The following is a 19,540-nucleotide window of genomic DNA, read 5'->3' as shown; positions in this document are numbered from 1 at the left end:
AAGTGGGGCAATTAGCCAAGAAAATACCTGAAAGAGAGCACAAAAAACTACCTAGTGATACCGAGGTGAATCCCAAAGAAAGAGTTATGGCCATTACTTTGAGGAATAGAAGGAAACCACCTGAACCTAAGTTGCAAAGAAGAAGGTATTAGTTGAAAAGAAAGCTAATGATGAAGAAAAGTTAAGTGAAAAATAAGAGCAAAGAAAGATAAGCAATGAAAAGGAAGAGAAGGAATATGATTCTTCTTTGGTAAAGCCTTATGTTCCACCAATCCCATACAAAGGCTTAAAAAGAAGAATAATAAGAATAACTTAAAAAAATTCCTTGACATCTTCAAGAAAATTCAGATTAATATTCCTTTTGCTGAAGCTATTGCTCAAATTCCATCTTATGCCAAATTCTTGAAAAAAAAAATTGTTTCCAACAAGAACAAGTTTGAAGAGTATGCTACAGTTTCATTGACTGAGGAATGTAGTGTCATTCTATAAAAGATGTTGTCTTTTAAGCTAAAAAATCTAATAAGTTTTCTATTCCTTGTTCTATTATTGATATTAGTATTAAAAATTGCTTATGTGATTTTAAATGCTAGTATTAATTTGAAACCTTTAGCACTTATTAAAAAACTTGATATAACTGGAATGAAACTAACCACTGTTTTATTGCAGCTTGCTGATAGTTCTTTTAAATGTCCTGTAGGGATAGTTGAGAATTTGTTAGTGAAAGTGGAAAAGTTTTATTTGCATGCTGATTTTCTTATTTTGGATATAAAAGATGAAGTATATATGTCTATCAAGTAGACTATTTTTAGCCACAGGAAGAGTATTAATAAATGTGCCAATGGGCAAGTTAATATTTATGGTAGGGAGTGAAAAGAAGAATTTGACATTATTAAAATGTTAAAGAAACTTTATATAAATAATGTTTGTTTTACAATTGATGTGATTAACCCTTTAGTTGAAACAGTTTTTATAAATAAATTATATTAAAAACCATTAGAGGCATGTCTAGCATTGAGCTTGAATGAGAGAGATGATGATGAGGAAATCACTGAGTGTGCTTTAAGGCTAAATGAGGAGGGTGTTAGAACTAAGAATATATTTTGAGAATCTTGGGCAAGGGAAACCTAAACTAGATCACTCAATCAAAGCATTACCGAAACTTTAATTTAAACAATTCTCATCTTATCTTACATCTGAATTTTTGGATGCTAATGACACTTCTCCTATAATTATTTCTACTTAACTGGTACAGAACAGGATAAACTACTGAGTAAGAGAAAGAAAAAGAAAAGGAAGGCTAGCTTTTAGGACTTTCAAAGAATTATTAGCAAGGTGTGGAGAAAGAAGTTGAAGGAGCCACCTTGAATAAAGAAAAAGCTAGGCGAAACTCAAGCTATAGACTATAAACAAGCACTTCTTGGGAGGTAACCTAAGTGTTTTGTCTAAAGTTAATTTAATTGCAATATGTTTGTTGTCCTTTGGGACTAAGAAGGGGGTTGAATTGGTGACCTCAAATCACAGAAATAAGTTGAGATATGAAAAAAATAAGAACTTTAAAAATGATAAAAGGTTGAGAATTAAATTTGCAAGAGTTTGAGTATAATAAATTTTCACACATATGTTTTGAGTCCTTATGAGGAGTATCTATACTTATTTTGAGCTTATTAAATTTCAGATTGGAACTAATTTCTAGATATATTCAATTAGTTTTACAAATTTGAAGTATGATTTATCAAAAGTAAGTTGTTTGTGTTAAATTTTACATGTGATGATTTTGCAATACAACAACAAGAATATTTCATCTTTTAGTTGGCCTAAGTAATCAATATATAATATTAATTAAATATTTTAGCTTTCTTTAATGAGCACAAACATTAATAGTCTTAATTTTATCGATTAAACATTACTTATATTTTACAATTACAGAGCAGCCTGATATAGTTTTATTTTAATTGTAAAAAGAGCACTCATCCAATGCCTTTGAGCATGTGTTTGAGCAAGTGAAAGTGTACTTTGTTTTCAAGAAATGCCTCCTCACAATGATGTGTTTGAAATGTGATGAGATTGATATATGCACATATGATTTGTTTATGGTTGTTAATACACATTAGACAACGGGACACTTGATTGCAGATCGATGAAGGAAAAAGGGCCGGACCATGCTAATATAGAGGAAAGGTTTACCATAAAGTGTGCCTAGAGTGAGTTTTTGAATAATGGTGGGTTGGTGATAATTGTTGTGAGGATGGCTAAAATCTATAAGGTTTTTTTATACCATTTAAAGTATATGATAAAGATAATTAGTGTTGCTAATTTATCTAAGTGTTAGATTAGTCTCTATAGTGGTGTCTTCTTGTTTGATAAAGATTAATTGAATCAAGAGTTTAATTCCCAACATTCTATATATTTTGTGTAATTATGTACTTTTCTTCTACTTACTGTTATCTACACTATTTTCTACTTGTATATCTATTTACTGTATTTCTATACTTATCTTACTATTTTCATAAATTTTATTCAGGAAGCAAGGCTTGATAGTGGGTAATTGAGCTAGTAAGTGTGCTTAAAGGTGAGAGTAAGGTTGGCCAACATTTCTCGTTTAAGGAGTCATACGAACACTCTTTGTAACTTGTACATAAATGTGCATCCTTGTTTCATACTATGATAGTTGTGTACATATAAAAAGTTATGTTATAAAGTTAATATATAAGTATATATTAGCTTTATTCAATAATGTTTAACAAAGGTCATTTCTAGTTATAATCGTTTAATTGAAACATCATATCCACTAAAACAAATTATTTATTTTTCAGATTATGATTTTAAATACATTATTACATGTATATTTAAGTATGTTATACTTTAACTAAACTAAAAGATTTTAGTAAATCTTTGGTTTTAAATGTCCATCTCAGGCCACATGAGACGAGGTGTGACACCCGTGCTTTCCAAAAATAGACATCACAGCTTTAACAACTCTTAACACATGGCATGGTGGTATGAATTTATGGTGTAATGATCACTGACTTAGCACTAAATGTGAATGCTGCCCTCGCAATTGATCAATGGAGGACCAAAAGCACGATTTGGGCTTGAGAACGCACTACTCTTTGCCAAATAACTGCATTTCTTTCAAAGAGAGGTGCCCTTGTGCTTCTTGAAAAGAAGGATTATCAATTGCTAGATGTCGACGTCTAGTTGGGAGCCTTCCAAGTGTTTTTACACGTGGATGGTCAACTTGACTTTATGAAGAGCAATCCCGCACTTTTTAAGTCTCTAGCAATGCAACTTGAATTTCTTTAAGTCCTTTAATCTAATGCCTCTAAGCCATTTATCACTATAATATAGACACTCAAGATAATGATTAGGAATACTTTATTTAAGTGTCAAAATCAAAATAAAAGTTAATTGACCCTCAGGTCAACAACAAAGAATTAACAACAAAAGAAATTAACACTTATTTTGTAAGAAAGCAGATAAATCACTTAAGCCCTAGCCACATTTGATTTCTTTCCTGTTCTTTCTACAGATTCATTGCATTCCATATTTTTATGATAAGAAAATGGTCAAACATATGTGTATGAAATGGAACTAATCAATGTTTTTTATCATTTTCTCCTTTAATATCTCCTTATTGTTTAATTACTTTTATTGCTTTATATTATTTATAACTTTCATAATTCATATTGTTTACTCTTTTCTCCTTTTTTATCTTAAAAAAGGAGAGAAAGCCAAAACTTTATTTAAAATTATCCTTAAAGGCAAAAACAAAGAAAAAGACATTAAAATCTTAGGATAAATCATGAATAGGGGCATATTAAAGTTAACTTCATATATTTATATACTTGTGGTTTTGCTCAATTTAGATATCAAAATAAAAATCAAAAAAAGAAGATTGTTGACTTAGGTATTGATGTGCGCAAAATACACACATCTAAATGGGACTTTTAAGATTGATTTTATGGACATTTGGATGTGAATTGGTCCCAACACTCACCCTATGCGTGTGTTTGTGTGCATTAGGTTCAAAAGAAGTCAAAGAATGATAAAGGGAAGAATTGGAGCATAATTGAACGTCAAAGCTGCTGAAACAAGCTAAGTACGAGCATGAGAAAGCTGAACATGGCCGTGTTGGTTTCAACACTGGCCGTGTTCCCAACACAGGCACCAACACGGCCGTTTTGGGTGCATTAGACATCAAAGAAGAAGAGGCGTTAGGTAGCACGACCACAGAGAGTAACACGACCAGGAACACCAAACCGTGTTCCCAACACGGCGGGGAACATGGCCATGTTCGCGGCGACAGGATGAATTAATTAAAAAAAAGAGCAAGAGGAAAGAAAAGAGAGCGGGGGAGAACGTCCCAAACCCTAACTTTTCTCTCCCTAAGGGTTCTCTGAGCTGAAACCAAGGGAAAAGGAGACTTGGATCAAGGTTTCAATCAGATTCCCTTTAAAGATTGAAGATTGGGTGAGGTTCGTTGATTGGTTTTCAAATCGAGCAAGAGGAACAAGAATCGATTCAATTTGAGCAAGAGGAATTGGGGCTGTTTACTCTCATCCAAGGGTGTAATCGGGTTTTCTCTACCTTTATTCATTGTTGTAATTGAATTCTTGTGTATTTTGATAATGAACATGATTAGCTAGATTGATTAAATCCATTGAGATTTCTTTACTATGTTGGCTTAGTATTATATTGTTGGATTGTTTGGGTTAGTTTTGTATTCTTCTTGCTTTTAGTATTAATAAGATAATGCATTATTCATAAGACATTGTGAATTGTGTGTTTAGATTGCTTTGTGTGATTGAGAAGTCCATTTGGCAATTGGAATTTTGAATAGCAAGAACTGGTTAATAATCGCTTAGAGATAAGGATAATTAACTAGCTGGATTAAGAATTAACAAAGCTTAATAGAGGCGGATTAAAGCTTAATGCTAATTTAAGAATCAATCGTTAGGAAGAGATTCCAACTTTAGGTTATTAGGTTTAGGAATTCGGTTATCTCGAGAGAGAAACAGAATTCGGTTAAGAATTCGTCCATGGGTAGCATAATTAGACTCACCAATTCTTTATCTTTTGTTTGATTGCCAACTAGTTTAGGTCCCCTTTGGGTTTGCTTTCTTGTCTTGGTTATTTTAGTTATCAATTACTCCTGCATCTCCCTTAGAATTTAGCTTGTAGCTATTAGTTAGTTTAGAAATTATTCATCACCCATTTTAGGTTAATATAAAAAAGAACAAAGGAGTAACTGATGTGTGCTAAGTCAAGCAAGACTATGACCTAAGGCAGTGTATCTATTAGTGGAGTATAGCTAACGGCGAGTACCAAGTGTCGTATTTCCCAAAGAACGTGTGAACCTAAATCTACTCAATCTTCTCTGTTATCTAATCACAGAAAAAAATGGTGTTAATGAATAATTCCTAAATTAACTAATAGCTACTCTAATTGTTGTTGAACTACGTATACTAGGGAATGATTAATTCAAGTAAAGGATTAACCCTTTGGGAATTCTTGTCTCTAAGGAATGGAAACTAAGGGTGGAATTGATTGATTGAATCCAATTTCTGTGGGAAAATCTCTACACAATTAATGCCTTTCTCAAGGACACTAACATCTTAACTTAGATTAATTAGGTTGAAATCTCTTCCTAACTCTAATTACCCAAATTAGCATTATGTACCATTTAACACTATTGAGAGTTGTTAATTCTCAATCCGGTAGAACGAACACCCTATCTCTAGGCGAATTCAATTCTAGGTTGCAAAGGACAATCCAAACCTAAACGTCTTTCTCAAGATCATTCAAATTTCAAAAATCATTTAACAAGATATGAAGAACAAATCAATAAATACTTCCATTGCAAACCAATATTGACAATCAATACATTCAATTCAAAATTGAAGTACAAAAGTCCCTAGATAAAGAACCCCAATGGGTTAATAAGTTTAGCTAATCATGTTCATAATCACAACCAACAAGAATTCAATTACAAAAAATGAGTAAAGGTAGAGGAACCTGAATACACCCTTGGATGAGAGTAAATATCTCCAATTCCCCGTGCCCAATTTTGGATCGATTCTTGTTCCTCTTACTCGGATTGAAACCAATCGACAATCCTCGCCAATCTTTGATCTTCGAAGAGAATCCAAGTGAAACCTTGATCCAAGTCTCCTTTTCTCTTAGTTTCAACTCAGAAAACCCTTAGACAGAGAAAAGGATGAGTTTTGGACGTTCTAACCCTAGCTTCCCCCTTTTTTTCTCTTTTCTTTCTTTTTAAATAAATTTGACCAGCTGCCATGAACATGGCCGTGTTGATGCCCGTGTTCCCAACACGTTCTGGTGTTAATGCCCGTGTTACTCTCTGTGGCCGTGCTCCCTAAAAACCTCTTTTTTCTTTGATGTTTGATGCGTCCAACACGGCCGTATTAGTGGCTGTGTTGGGAACACGGCTAGTGTTGAATCCAACACGGCCGTGTTAACCTTCCTCATGGGCATACTTAGCTTGTTTCGGCAGCTTTGACGTCCAATTATGCTCCAATTCTCCCCTTTATCATACTTTGACTTCTTTTGGACCTAATGCACACAAACAGACACATAGGGTGAGTGTTGGGACCAATTCACATCCAAATATACATAAAATTAATCTTAAAAACCCCATTTAGATGTATGTATTTTACGCACATCAAATAACCTCACACTTAGTTCATTGCTTGTCCTCAAGCAATCAAAAGTAAAATAAGGAAAATAAACCAATAAGGAACAACGCTTGAACTGATAGACAAGCTAGGGAGCTCCTACACATATCCTTAACAAGCGTAAGTCAAACAAAAAGAAACGATGCAATCAATTCAAGTATCACAACCAAGATGCCAATAATTCGCAAAACACTGTCTCAACAAAATTATTCAGAACCAACTCCTCACAAAATTCACTCTAAATCACTCAAAGTGTTTAAAGGGCAGTGTTTAATCGCTCAATGTATCAACTACTGCCTTACTTACTATATGCTTGCTCTTAAATCCTACTCCTACCACTTATGGAGAGTCAACAACCATGTCAAGAGGTCTTTATAAAGGTTGTAATGAGGATTAGGTAGGGGTAGGTAAATTTGGTTAGAGTTGAACCTATGGTGTTCTGCAATGAAATACATGACCTGCACACAAGCCACAATGATCACAAGGGAAAAACAATGGATAGTAGTCCAAGGTAGGAAATAGGAATCAAGTCAAAATATAAACTCCGAGAAGCAATTAAACAATTAGCTTACTTACTTTCTTTCTTTTCATCACCCCTCCCTCTTATTCTTCTCATTATATTTTTTTCTTCTTCTTTTTTTTTCGTCTCTTTTTTTTTCTTTTTCATAAGGGAAGAACATGTTCTTTTGGATTGAAGTAAGCTACTACAAGATTCCAACGCTATTCCCAATAGAAACAACTCATGTGCAGAATCATAACCCAAAGCAAAATAAAACTAAGTGGCAATGAAATATGATAAAAAATGGTGAAAGAAGGGGTTATCTACAAAATCAATAAACGAATGAAGGCTATTTGGCTAGAAAGAAAAACCTAAGTGCCTCTATCATACCAAAGTGTTAAACTCTCCTTGTGGCCCTCATAAGCATTACCGAGCAAGTTCTATAAGTAAAGACAGTGATTGGCACTCTCAACAAGAAATAAATACAAGCATATAAAGTGTATGCTTACAATTTAGGCTCAATTTCTCACAAGTGTGCTTTTGAGTAGGTTCCAAACAAAAATCATCAAAACAGAATTAGATAAACCAAAGCAACTTAGTACAAAACTCAAACTAATTACCTTACATTCTTCCGCAAGACTCAACACTATCGGTTTTACCCGATCACATGGACATAAATAGGATTTCGAAAAGCAAGTTAACAGTAAAAGCATCGAAACAAAGTGAAAAAATTTCAAATTTTTTATAAAAAATTGCACAAAGAATAAACAAATAACTGAGATGGGATAATTGAAATGCGATATATACACTAGAAAAGGATCTGAATTTCATATATAAAACAATAAAACATGAAAGCAAGTGTATATTAATATCACCACCCCACACTTGAAGGACACACTGTCCTCAGTGTACAAAATATAAGAAATGCAAAAGGAAAAAGAAATAATACTGCCCTGACTATAGCTCCAGGGTGAAAAGAGGTGCATCATTAGGGATATCAGGGCACTGGCTAGTCTGTGGTAGAGGAGTGGTTGTTCTCTGAGGGTCGGAAGTAGTGTCACATGCAAGAGCAAAAACCAACTGTAAAACCTAATCACCTAAGTTCACATAATTCAAACAAAAATTAATACCCAAAATGAAAAGAAAAAAAAATGAAAACTAAAGAATTAAAACGAAAATAAAAGAAACAAACTTCTTTAAAGTCATAAGCTGGACTTTATTCTTTTCTTTGAATAAAAAATGGAGCGCCCAATTCACACGCTCCTCCACATCTGGTGACCCTACAACCTCTACCCATTAACCTTGAAATTTCCCTTTTCCGGATGATGCACTTCAACCGCACCATAAGGGAAGACTTGCGTCACTGTAAATGGCCCCGACCAACGACTATTCAGCTTCCCTGGAAATAAACGGGGACGAGAGTTAAATAACAACACACTATCTCCTACGTTAAACTCCTTCAAATTTTTCAATCGCTTGTCATGCCATTGTTTGGTCTTCGCCTTGTAGATTGTTGAATTTTCATAGGCTTGTTGACGCCACTCCTCTAGCTCATTTATTTGCCACTGCCTTTGTTTACCTGCGCTATCCAAATCAAAGTTAAACGATTTAAGTGCCTATAACGCTTTATGTTCTAGCTCCACAGGTAAATGACAACCTTTTCCATACACAAGCCTAAAGGGAGTGAACCCTGTAGAAGTCCTATAGGCAGTTCTAAATGTCCATAAAGCATCATCTAGCTTTGTAGTCTAATCTTTCATACTGGCTCCTACAGTCTTCTCTAAAATGTGCTTAAGCCCCCTATTAGTAACCTCTACTTGCCCACTCGTTTGTGGGTGATAAGGCGTGGAGAATCGTTGAGATACTCCATATCTTTTAAGCACTTTCTCAAGTTGAGAATTACAGAAATGGGTTCCCCTATCACTAATTAATGCTCGAGGTGTTCCAAACCTAGAGAATAGTCTCTTAAGGAACCTCACAACTACCCTAGCATCATTAGTAGGCAAGGCTTGTGCCTCAGGCCATTTAGAAAAATATTCAACAGCCACTATTATATACTTGCATCCATACGAAGAAGGAAAAGGACCCATAAAATCAATGCCCCAAACATCAAAAATTTCCAACACTTGTATACTATGTTGGGGCATTTCATCTCGGGCAGAAATATTACCTGACCGTTGGCATGCATCACAAACCTAGACATATGCTCGTGCATCCTGGAAGATAGTCGGCAAATAAAAGCCAGCATCCATAACCTTCCTAGCCGTATGGTTTGCGGCTTGGTGTCCACCAACCGATCCCTCATGACAATGCTTGAGAATTTGAATGATCTCCTCCCCATATACACACCTCCTAATAATTTGATCTGCACAAATTCTAAACAAGAAGGGGTCGTCCCAAATGTAATACTTCAAGTCAGCAAAGAATTTCTTCTTTTGCTGGCCCATCATACCCTTTGGGAGTACCCTTGCAGCCAAATAATTTGCATAATCAGAAAACCAAGGAATAGCATTTGCCACCTGCATTGAGCATAGGTGCTCATCCGGAAAGAAGTCATCGATCTCTTTCTCATTAAGCTCCTCCAAGTGCGGGTTCTCTAATCGAGAAAGATGGTCTGCTGCAAGATTTTCAGCTCCTCGTTTGTCCTTAATTTCCAAGTCAAATTCCTATAATAGAAGAACCCAACGAATCAATCTTGGCTTAGAATCATGCTTTGAAAATAAATACCTTAAAGCAGGATGATCCGTGTAAACAATTGTCTTTGACAGCACAAGGTAGGAATGGAATTTGTCAAAAGCGAACACGACAACTAGGAGCTCCTTCTCTGTGGTTGTATAGTGTTCTTAGGCATCCGTAAGCGTCTTACTAGCGTAGTAATTAGGCTAGAATTTCTTCTCCTTGCGCTAGCCTAAAACAGCTCCAACTGCAAAATCACTAGCATCGCATATAAGCTCAAAGGGCAGCTCCTAATCAGGAGAAACCATGATGGGAGCCGTGGTTAGTTTTTCCTTTAATAACTCAAAAACTCTTAAACAATCATCATCAAATTCAAAAGGTATATCTTTTACTAGCAATTGAGTTAAAGGCCTAGCAATCTTAGAAAAGTCCTTAATGAACCTTCTATAGAACCCTGCATGCCCTAAGAAACTTCTAACAACCCTAACCGAAGTAGGGGGAGGTAGTTTACTTATAACTTCTACTTTAGCTCTATCTACTTTCAACCCTGCATGTGACACTTTATGTCCTAAGATTATACCCTCTTGGACCATAAAATGATATTTTTCCCAATTCAACACAAGGTTAGCTTCAATACACCTAGCTAACATCCTTTCCAAATTTTACAAACAATGGGAAAAGGAGTTACCGAATACAGAGAAATCATCCATGAAGACCTTCATCGACTCCTCTATCATGTCATGGAAAATGGCCATCATACACCGCTGAAAGGTCGCAGGCGCATTACACAAGACAAACGGCATCCTCCTATAGGCAAAAGTGCCATAAGGACAAGTGAATGTCGTCTTCTCTTGGTCTTCTAGTGCTATAGGAATCTGAAAATAACCAGAAAAACCGTCAAGGAAACAATAATACTTATGGCCTGAAAGCCTTTTAAGAATTTGATCGATAAAAGGAAGGGGAAAGTGGTCCTTTTAGGTTACGTCATTCAAGCGTTGGTAGTCTATGCAAACCCGAAAGCCCGTTACCGTTCGTGTAGGGATCAGCTCCTCCTTTTTATTTTTCACCACCGTCATGCTCCCTTTCTTGGGAACCACCTGCACAGGACTCACCCAAGCACTGTCAGAAATAGGGTAAATTAAACCTGCATCAAGAAGTTTAATTACCTCCTTTTTAACCACCTCTTTCATATGAGGGTTCCATCGCCTTTATGGCTGCACCACCGGTTTAAACTCATCCTCCATCAAAATCTTATGAAGGCAGTAACTCGGGTTTATTACTGGTATGTCAGTCGTCTTATACGCAAATGCCTTTGCATACCTTCTCAAAATACACAGCACCATCTCCCTCTCCTCAAGTGTGAGATGAGCGGAAATAATAACCGGTAAGTGCTTTGCTTCATCTAGGTAGGCATACATTAAGTGCGCTGGCAACTCTTTCAACTCAAGAACGGGCGACTCCTCCAAAGAAGGCTTCAGCTTCTTTACTCCTGACTTGTCAAGATCAACAAAACCATCAGTCTTTTCATCATTAACATCAGCAGCTAATAAGTGCTCTAGCTGCTCCAACACTTGTTCATTGGATAAATTATCCTTATTTTCTTGCATTGCCACTTGCAAAGGATCATCAATCATTATTTCCTGCAATTGAGATTCCACAATATCATTGATAAAATTAATCAAACAGATAGTACCATCATGCTCATATGGGTATCTCAAGGATTTAGTCAAATCAAATGTAATGCTCTCATCATCTACCCTAAGTTCCAGCTTTCCGCTACTAACATCTATCAAAGCTTTAGATGTAGCTAAAAATGGTCTACCTAGGATCAATGGGACATCACTCTCACCATTCATATCCATGACAACAAAATCCACAGGAAATATAAATTTGTTAACTTTAACTAGCACATCCTTTATAATCCCTTTCGGGTACTTAACAGTTCTGTCTGCTAGTTGTATACTCATCCTGGTAGGAGTTAGCTTAGAAGTGCTTAGTCCTAACTCCTCAAACAATGAACTAGGCATCAAATTGATGCTAGCTCCCAAATCAGCTAATGCTAGCAATTTCAATTTATCCCCATTCAAACAAGGTATAGTAAGACTCCTTGGATCGCGTCGTTTGACTGGAACTAGCTCTAAAATACTGCTGAGCATTCTGCATTCAAGGTCACCAATCCCAAATCCTCTAACTTCCTCTCGTTGCTTAGAATTTCTTTTAAAAACTTCGCATACTTTGGCATCTGCAAAATAGTTTCAACAAAAGGCAAGTTAATCTGCAATTGTTTAAAAAGATCTAAAAATTTACCGAATTGCTGATCAACTTTATCGTGCTTGAGTTTTGTAGGATATGGGATGGGAGGTTGGTATGGCCTCGAGGGGATCTTCTTCAAATCCTCCTTCTCTTCAACTGCTCCCTTTTCTTTCTCCTCAGGCTTGTCTTTCTTTTTCGACTCATCCACCTGCACATCAGAATCATCATTAATGAAAGGCTTAGATGGACTAGGAAGTTTCTTACCTGATCTCAAAGTAATTGCTTTGGCATGCTCCCTTAGATTAGACTCTGTGTTACTTGGAAGCGTGCCTGGCTGCCTCTCAGCTATCATCCTAGACAACTGCCCAATTTGAGTTTCTAAGTTCTGAATTGAAGCTTGTTGATTCCGAATGGCAGTGTCCGTTTGTTGAAATATGTTCTCTGCAGTTGCAATGAACTTCGTCATCAACTCTTCCAAGTTAGGTTTCTTCTCTTGACTACCTCCTGGTTGATGGGGAACAGAATGCATAGGTTGTTGCGGATGTAACCTCTGATATCCTGTGACCTTGGTTATTGGAATTCCTCCATCCAAAATTAGGATGATTCCTCCACCCTGGGTTATATGTATTGCTGTAAGGATCATTATGCTGCCTACCTGCATAATCAACATGCTCAATATTAGAAACATTAGTAGGCATAGAAGATGCAAACATACCTCCCGCTTTACAATTAGCACTGTAATGTGGTCCACCATAGAATTCACATCCGGGCTGAACTGCTTGGACCGGCATCGGAAGTTGTTATATCTTTTTGGAAAGTAGCTCTACTTGTGCCGCCAAGGCGGCTGTAGGATCTGCCTCAGCCCGATATACAACAGGCTTTGGACCTCTAGCCCATGGAGTTTGCCATTGATAAGTGTTGGTGGCCATCTCTTCTATCAAATCCTAGGCTTGCTCAGGTGTTTTGCTATTGATAGCTCCCCTGCAGCTGCATCTACCATTTGTCTAGTGGTTGTATTCATGCCACTATAGAATGTCTGCACTTGCATCCAGAGAGGAAGACCATGGTGTGGGCAACACCTTAACAAGTCCTTGAAGCACTCCCAAACTTCGTACATCGATTCTCCTTCACCCTACACAAAAGAAGATATGTTATTTCGCATTTGAGCAGTCTTAGCAGGAGGAAAATACTTATTCAAAAAATTTTCAGCCAAAGAAGTCCAGGTAGTGATCGTTTTCGGTGGCAAGGACTGCAGCCATCTTTTCGCTCTATCCCTCAAGGAAAAAGGAAACAGCCTCAACCGTATGGCATCATCAGTTGTTCCATTAATCTTAAAGGTATCACATATTTCTAAAAAGTTGGCGATATGCTCGTTCGGATCTTCGCTCGCCAATCCTCCAAATTGCACCGTATTCTGGATCATCTAGATTACATTCGGCTTTATTTCAAAATTATTGGCCACCACGAGAGGCCTCAGTATCCCAGTTTGCGTCCCTGCTAGAGAGGGCCTAGCAAATTCGTACATGGTCCTTTCATCATTACCTCCATTTGCATTGTGATTCTCCATCTCACTAGTTTCACGAACAGGAATCTCTGCTTCAATCTCCTCCTCTACTGCCTGCATACGCCTCCTTAGCAATCTAAGAGAGTGCTCGGGTTCAGGTAAAGGCTCTGTAAGATTAGGATTAGAGCTCCTAGTCATAAACTACCTGAGAACAATAAAGAACAACAACACCAATAAACAGGATAAGAACAAAAGTATACACATAAAACAAATTATAAACAAAAAGAGAAATGACTAGACTAACAAATATTAAAATTTCAATTTAGTTCACAGAAAATCGTTCCCCAGCAACGGCGCCAAAAACTGGATGTGTGCTAAGTCAAGCAAGACTATGACCTAAGCCAGTGTACCTATCAATGGAGTATAGCTAACGGTGAGTACCAAGTGTCGTATTCCCCAAAGAACATGTGAACCTAAATCTACTCAATCTTCTCTATTATCTAATCACAGAAAAAAATAGTGTTAATGAATAATTCCTAAATTAACTAATAGCTACTCTAATTACTGTCGAACTACGTATATTAGGGAATGATTAATTCAAGTAAAGGAATAACCCTTTGGGAATTCTTGTCTCTAAGGAATGGAAACTAAGGGTGGAATTGATTGATTGAATCCAATTTTCGTGGGAAAATCTCTACACAATTAATGCCTTTCTCAAGGATACTAACATCTTAACTTAGATTAATTAGGTTGAAATCTCTTCCTAACTCTAATTACCTAAATTAGCATTATGTACCATTTAACACTATTGAGAGTTGTTAATTCTCAATCCGGTAGAATGAACACCCTATCTCTAGGAGAATTCAATTCTAGGTTGCAAAGGACCCAAACCTAAATGTCTTTCTCAAGATCATTCAAATTTCAAAAATCATTCAACAAGATATAAAGAACAAATCAATAAATACTTCCATTGCAAACCAATATTGACAATCAATACATTCAATTCAAAATTGAAGTATAAAAATCCCTAGATAAAGAACCCCAATAGGTTAATAAGTTTAGCTAATCATGTTCATAATCACAACCAATAAGAATTCAATTACAAAAAATGAGTAAAGGTAGAGGAACCCGAATACACCCTTGGATGAGAGTAAATAGCTCCAATTCCTCGTGCCTAATTTTGGATCGATTCTTGTTCCTCTCACTCGGATTGAAACCAATCGACAATCCTCACCAACCTTTGATCTTCGAAGAGAATCCAAGTGAAACCTTGATCCAAGTCTCCTTTTCTCTTAGTTTCAACTCAGAAAACCCTTAGAGAGAGAAAAAGATGAGTTTTGGACGTTCTAACCCTAGCTGCCCCCCTTTTTTCTCTTTTCTTTCTTTCTAAATAAATTTGACCAGCTGCCATGAACATGGCCGTGTTGATGCCCGTGTTCCTAACACGTTCTGGTGTTAATGCCCATGTTACTCTCTGTGGCCGTGCTCCCTAAAAACCTCTTTTTTCTTTGATGTTTGATGCATCCAACACGGCCGTGTTGGTGGCTGTGTTGGGAACACGGCCAGTGTTGAATCCAACACGGCCGTGTTAACCTTCCTCATGGGCATACTTAGCTTGTTTCGGCAGCTTTGACGTCCAATTATGCTCCAATTCTTCCCTTTATGCTCTGGCTTTTTTTGGGCCTAATGCATACAAACAGACACATAGGGTGAGTGTTGGGACCAATTCACATCCAAATATACATAAAATCAATCTTAAGAACCCCATTTAGATGTATGTATTTTATGCACATCAGTAACTCTGGGCTTTCACTTTCCCGAGGAATACAACCTTGATACTCGCCATTAATGCTAGACTGCATCGATAGGTACACTGTCTTAGATTGTAGCTAACACAAGTAGCACACATTAGGTATTTCACGGATTTGATCTTGACAATGAAATTAAAAAGTATTAATATTATACTTGAGTGTTTTTCTTGTAGGATTTTAAAATTCTCAATAATTAAAGTCTTTCATATTTGAAAATAAAAAATCCTTTCTAAATTGTAATCATGATATGAGCCTCACGACCATGACTTCTTTAAGATGTCACCCAAGCCTCACCCTGGACGCGAGATTCGAAACACTCGACCTAGGCTGCAGCCTCACGGAGGAGATGATCTACCACTTCGTGCCTTTGCATAAATTTGTTTAGCTTTTAGAGTTGCTACCTTACATCTTTTTAGAAAAATTAAAGAGAAAACCCCAAATTTGACTCCAATTATATATTACCGCTTGGATAAAAGTACTAGCCTCGAAGCCAAGTAGGGTTCAGAGGGTAGTTTAGATTATTGAAATAAAAACATAAATGATCTAAAATAAGATTGTCAAAACTATAATTCTATAGTTATTTGCTATGAAATATACATTTTTGCATGAATTCTTTAAGACATGATATGAACAAATGAAAAGACATGCTTTACTAAAAGAAAAGTTAATTATAAGCATAGAGATTTTATACCTTCTTTGGTGGAACAAAGGGGATGATACATCTCGACCTAGTCTCTACTATTACAGTATTCAAAGAAAAAGAAAAGAAAAGAATGTGTTCATGCCCTACAAGATTATACTTTAGAGAAGCTAGGTATTTTTATGCATAAGATCCAAATTTATTGGCAAGTGTAGAGCATACTCTTCCTATTTCCAAAATATAAGCTTCTTAAGAAAGAAAGAATAATTAAAGAGAAACTCTGAATCACCTTGCTTGACACCGCTTGATGATCATTGTTGACAAAGAATCGATGTTTGATGAAAATTCAATGAGAACTTGATGGTTTGGAAGCTCCTTCTACACATCCTTTCATAGCCTTGGAAGATGTGAAAAACCCCCATAAGTTAGCAATATGGGATACATGAATTTCTTACGAAACTGCCAACCAATTCGCGCAATGGCCTTATGACATTGCAAGGCCTCTATGCAGCTCCACAAGGCTAGTATGCAGCTAGCTTGTGGAGTCTCATACTCTATACAGTTTTGCAAGCCAACTGCGTAATAGCATTGTGGACCCATATAGGGGGTCTGCAGTTCCACTAGCCCCGTCCACAGTTTGGCCCAAAAACACACTGTTGTTCTCCATTTTGTTAGTTGACGTCTGATCTTCCCGTCTTTGATGCAAGAAACTTTGATCGAATGCTTCTGACCCGTTTGGAGTGGTGGGACTATCACGTGTTCATACTTATGTGAAGTACGAAGGATACCAAGTGACCTTTAAGTCGCAGCTGCCATTGAAGCTTCGCAGCCGCGAAATTGTGAAAATTACTTAAAAAAGGTTTCATCATTGTGATTCAAGTTTAAGAAAGGGCAGTAGGAATGACAAGTGCTATCAAGAAGTCCCGACAATGACATTTATAGTAGTTAGCAAACCGTCAATGGTCATATTAAAGACCAATGCTAAAGCACCACATATCAGTAGCTATTGGACATCTTTAAGATTCTTGACTGTAATTAGAGCTTGATAACCGTGATTCAGCGATCACAACCACTATTTTCTTGTACCAATCAGAACTCCATTTTAATCGTTCATTTAATAAAATCAAGAGCTAGTGCAAGGATAGGGTCCCTTTGTAACGGCCCTTTTGAGGTTTTAAGCTATAAATACTCTCTCTAAAGGCCATTTATTAATTATCAATAACTTTATTTATGGCCAAAATATTGTACTTTTAATTTCTCTTTGTATTCAATTTTCTTATACTTTTTACATTGTATTAGTTGTTTGAAGAGTATTAAAAGCTCTTGGTTTAAGTTTGAATGTTAGTCTAAACATTTGGGTTGAGTTTGAGAGTTAGTTCGGTGTGAGAAAACTCTTGCAAAAATATGTGTGAGCCTTAAATACAAGTAGTAAGCTTTGGTGTGAGTTTAAACACTAAGTTTAGAAATAAATAATTAAAAGCTCTATATAAATTTTTTAACAATCTAAATTAATAGAAAGGCATAAGAAAATTAAACAGTCAATTAAAATAATAAAATTAATTATTTATAATTAAAAGATAAATTTTATAATTTTAGAGTACGGTGAGGAAACTCTTACTTTAAATTGTCAATAAATTTATATATAATTTTTAGTTATTTATATAAATTAAATTAAATTAATAAAACTCACATATTACTGATTAAGTTAAAAGATAGATAAAAGTCTATAACAAACAAATTTATTGATCAATAACTAAATTCTATATATAATTAACTAATTTAATATTTAATTATATTAATAAAAATTAAAATAATATTTTCTTATGTATCACTAGTTTAATTATAAAAATAGATAGAAATCTGTAATATAAAATTAATATATCTTATTAATTAATAATTAAGAATAATATATAATAATTAAGTTAGTTTTTATTATATTAATTAATTATCAAAAGTAAAATAATATCAATTGTTATAGGTTTATAGGTGTCGTATATTCATAGTATTATTAGAATGATGCAAAAATAAAATATAATAAAAATAATATTATAACTCACATTTATTTGAATCGTTCTAATATACTACGATATTATTTGATATTTTATAAATTATAAAAATTAATATTATTTTCATTGTAATAATTTATTAATATAATTATATACTAAAATGCAATTATATATTAGTACATAACTATCAATTAATAAAATATATTATTTTTATTTACTACATATTTCTAACTATTTGTGTAATTCTATTTGATATAACTATAAAATTTATCTATATAATTTTAATTTATTTAAATAGTTAAAAATCGAATGTAAATTTACTGATAATCTATATTAATAAAAGAACATATAAAATTAAGGGGTAATAACATTTTACCTCTTAATTTTTACTCTCAATATATAAATTGCATGTTGTGTCAATTTTATTATACTAAGTCCCTTTTATGTTTTTACAAAACTAACTAGTAACTCCCTACAATCAAAATCAATGCAATTAAAGTACTAAATTAAAAAATAAATTTATAATTTGATCTTTAAATTTCTTATCAAGAATTAAAATCATTCAAAATTAATTTATTTATTAAATTTGAATAAAATTTTTATTTTTAGCATAATTTAATTCTAATGTCTATCAAAATAAATAAATATTTCTAACTATACTAAATTTAATAATATTACTCTAGATATAAGTATTTTTAAAATATTTAAATTTTAAAATTAGATTGTGTAAGAGATAATACTAAGTTAAAATGATAATTAATTAATTTTATTAAATATTAAAATTAATTTATTATAAAACTAACTATTACTCTTACTAGAATTAATAATATCATTCTAACATATGATAAAAAAAAAATTAATTTTGAATGAATTTCAAGTTTCGTAAAGATTTAAGGATTAAATTATAATTTTATTTTTCAATTTAGTTCCTTGACTGTATTGACTTTAGTTGTAGGAAGTTAGGAAGTTAATAGTTAGTTTTGTATATATAAAAAAAAAATTAATATAATAAAATCAATACAGAAAACAATTCATCTATTAAAATAAAAATTAAAAACTAAATAGTAATTACCTCTAAAATTAATTAATAAATAATAATAATATCAACCAATTATTTATAATAAGAAAAATAACATTTATAATATCATGATATAGAATTTATAATACCATAATGGTATTCTACCAAAAAATTTATTTACTTTAACAAATAAAATTTATTATTTAGATTTTTGAACAATTATTTTCTTATTATATTATTTTCCCTTAGCCTTTATTCTTAGATCAATTTATTTTAACGGTGTTAATAATATTAACTTAATATATTACTAGTACATTAAATTACGTATATTAATTTATCGCCGATTGGAGACGTATTTAAGGTTGAAAAGCGATAATGATGTTTTCTTTTAACTTTTTCGTACACATTAGTAAATAAATAAATAATATACTTACAAAT

The 19,540-nt window shown here is 34.2% G+C and overlaps 1 protein-coding gene and 1 non-coding gene across 9 annotated transcripts; one reads left to right on the top strand and one right to left on the bottom strand.

Annotated features, from left to right (window-relative positions):
• Positions 1-6,516: 6,516 nt before the first annotated feature.
• On the bottom strand, positions 6,517-16,914 carry LOC112535117. 8 transcript variants are annotated; one of them, XR_007215676.1, is made up of 4 exons: positions 16,368-16,914; positions 11,052-13,832; positions 10,899-10,967; positions 8,134-10,745 (listed from the first exon to the last, which is right to left on the bottom strand). XR_007215676.1 is itself a non-coding variant. In XM_048373484.1 (3 exons), the coding sequence occupies exon 2, from the start codon at positions 12,024-12,026 to the stop codon at positions 11,079-11,081; it is 948 nt and encodes a 315-aa protein (XP_048229441.1). In that variant the 5' UTR covers positions 12,027-13,832; positions 16,368-16,914; the 3' UTR covers positions 8,134-10,967; positions 11,052-11,078. The 8 variants fall into 8 exon arrangements, 3 of the variants coding, with proteins under 3 accessions (XP_048229441.1, XP_048229440.1, XP_048229439.1); XR_007215675.1 differs by adding an exon at positions 6,517-6,573 and having other exon boundaries at positions 10,559-13,832; XR_007215673.1 differs by having other exon boundaries at positions 8,134-8,773; positions 9,365-13,832.
• Positions 13,182-13,287, top strand: LOC112536878. Its single transcript, XR_003080807.2, has one exon. It is a non-coding gene; the product is annotated as a small nucleolar RNA R71 (small nucleolar RNA).
• Positions 16,915-19,540: the final 2,626 nt, after the last annotated feature.

The sequence above is a fragment of the Ricinus communis genome, chromosome 4 (genome assembly GCF_019578655.1).
Source record: "Ricinus communis isolate WT05 ecotype wild-type chromosome 4, ASM1957865v1, whole genome shotgun sequence".
Lineage (NCBI taxonomy): Eukaryota > Viridiplantae > Streptophyta > Magnoliopsida > Malpighiales > Euphorbiaceae > Ricinus > Ricinus communis.
The sequence above is the reverse complement of the archived record's forward strand: the minus strand, read 5'-3'. Positions and strand labels throughout refer to the sequence as shown.

Excerpts from the sequence above, each read along its gene's own strand:
- LOC112535117 (XM_048373482.1), bottom strand. The coding sequence starts at position 12,026 with ATGCTCAGCAGTATTTTAGAGCTAGTTCCAGTCAAACGACGCGATCCA.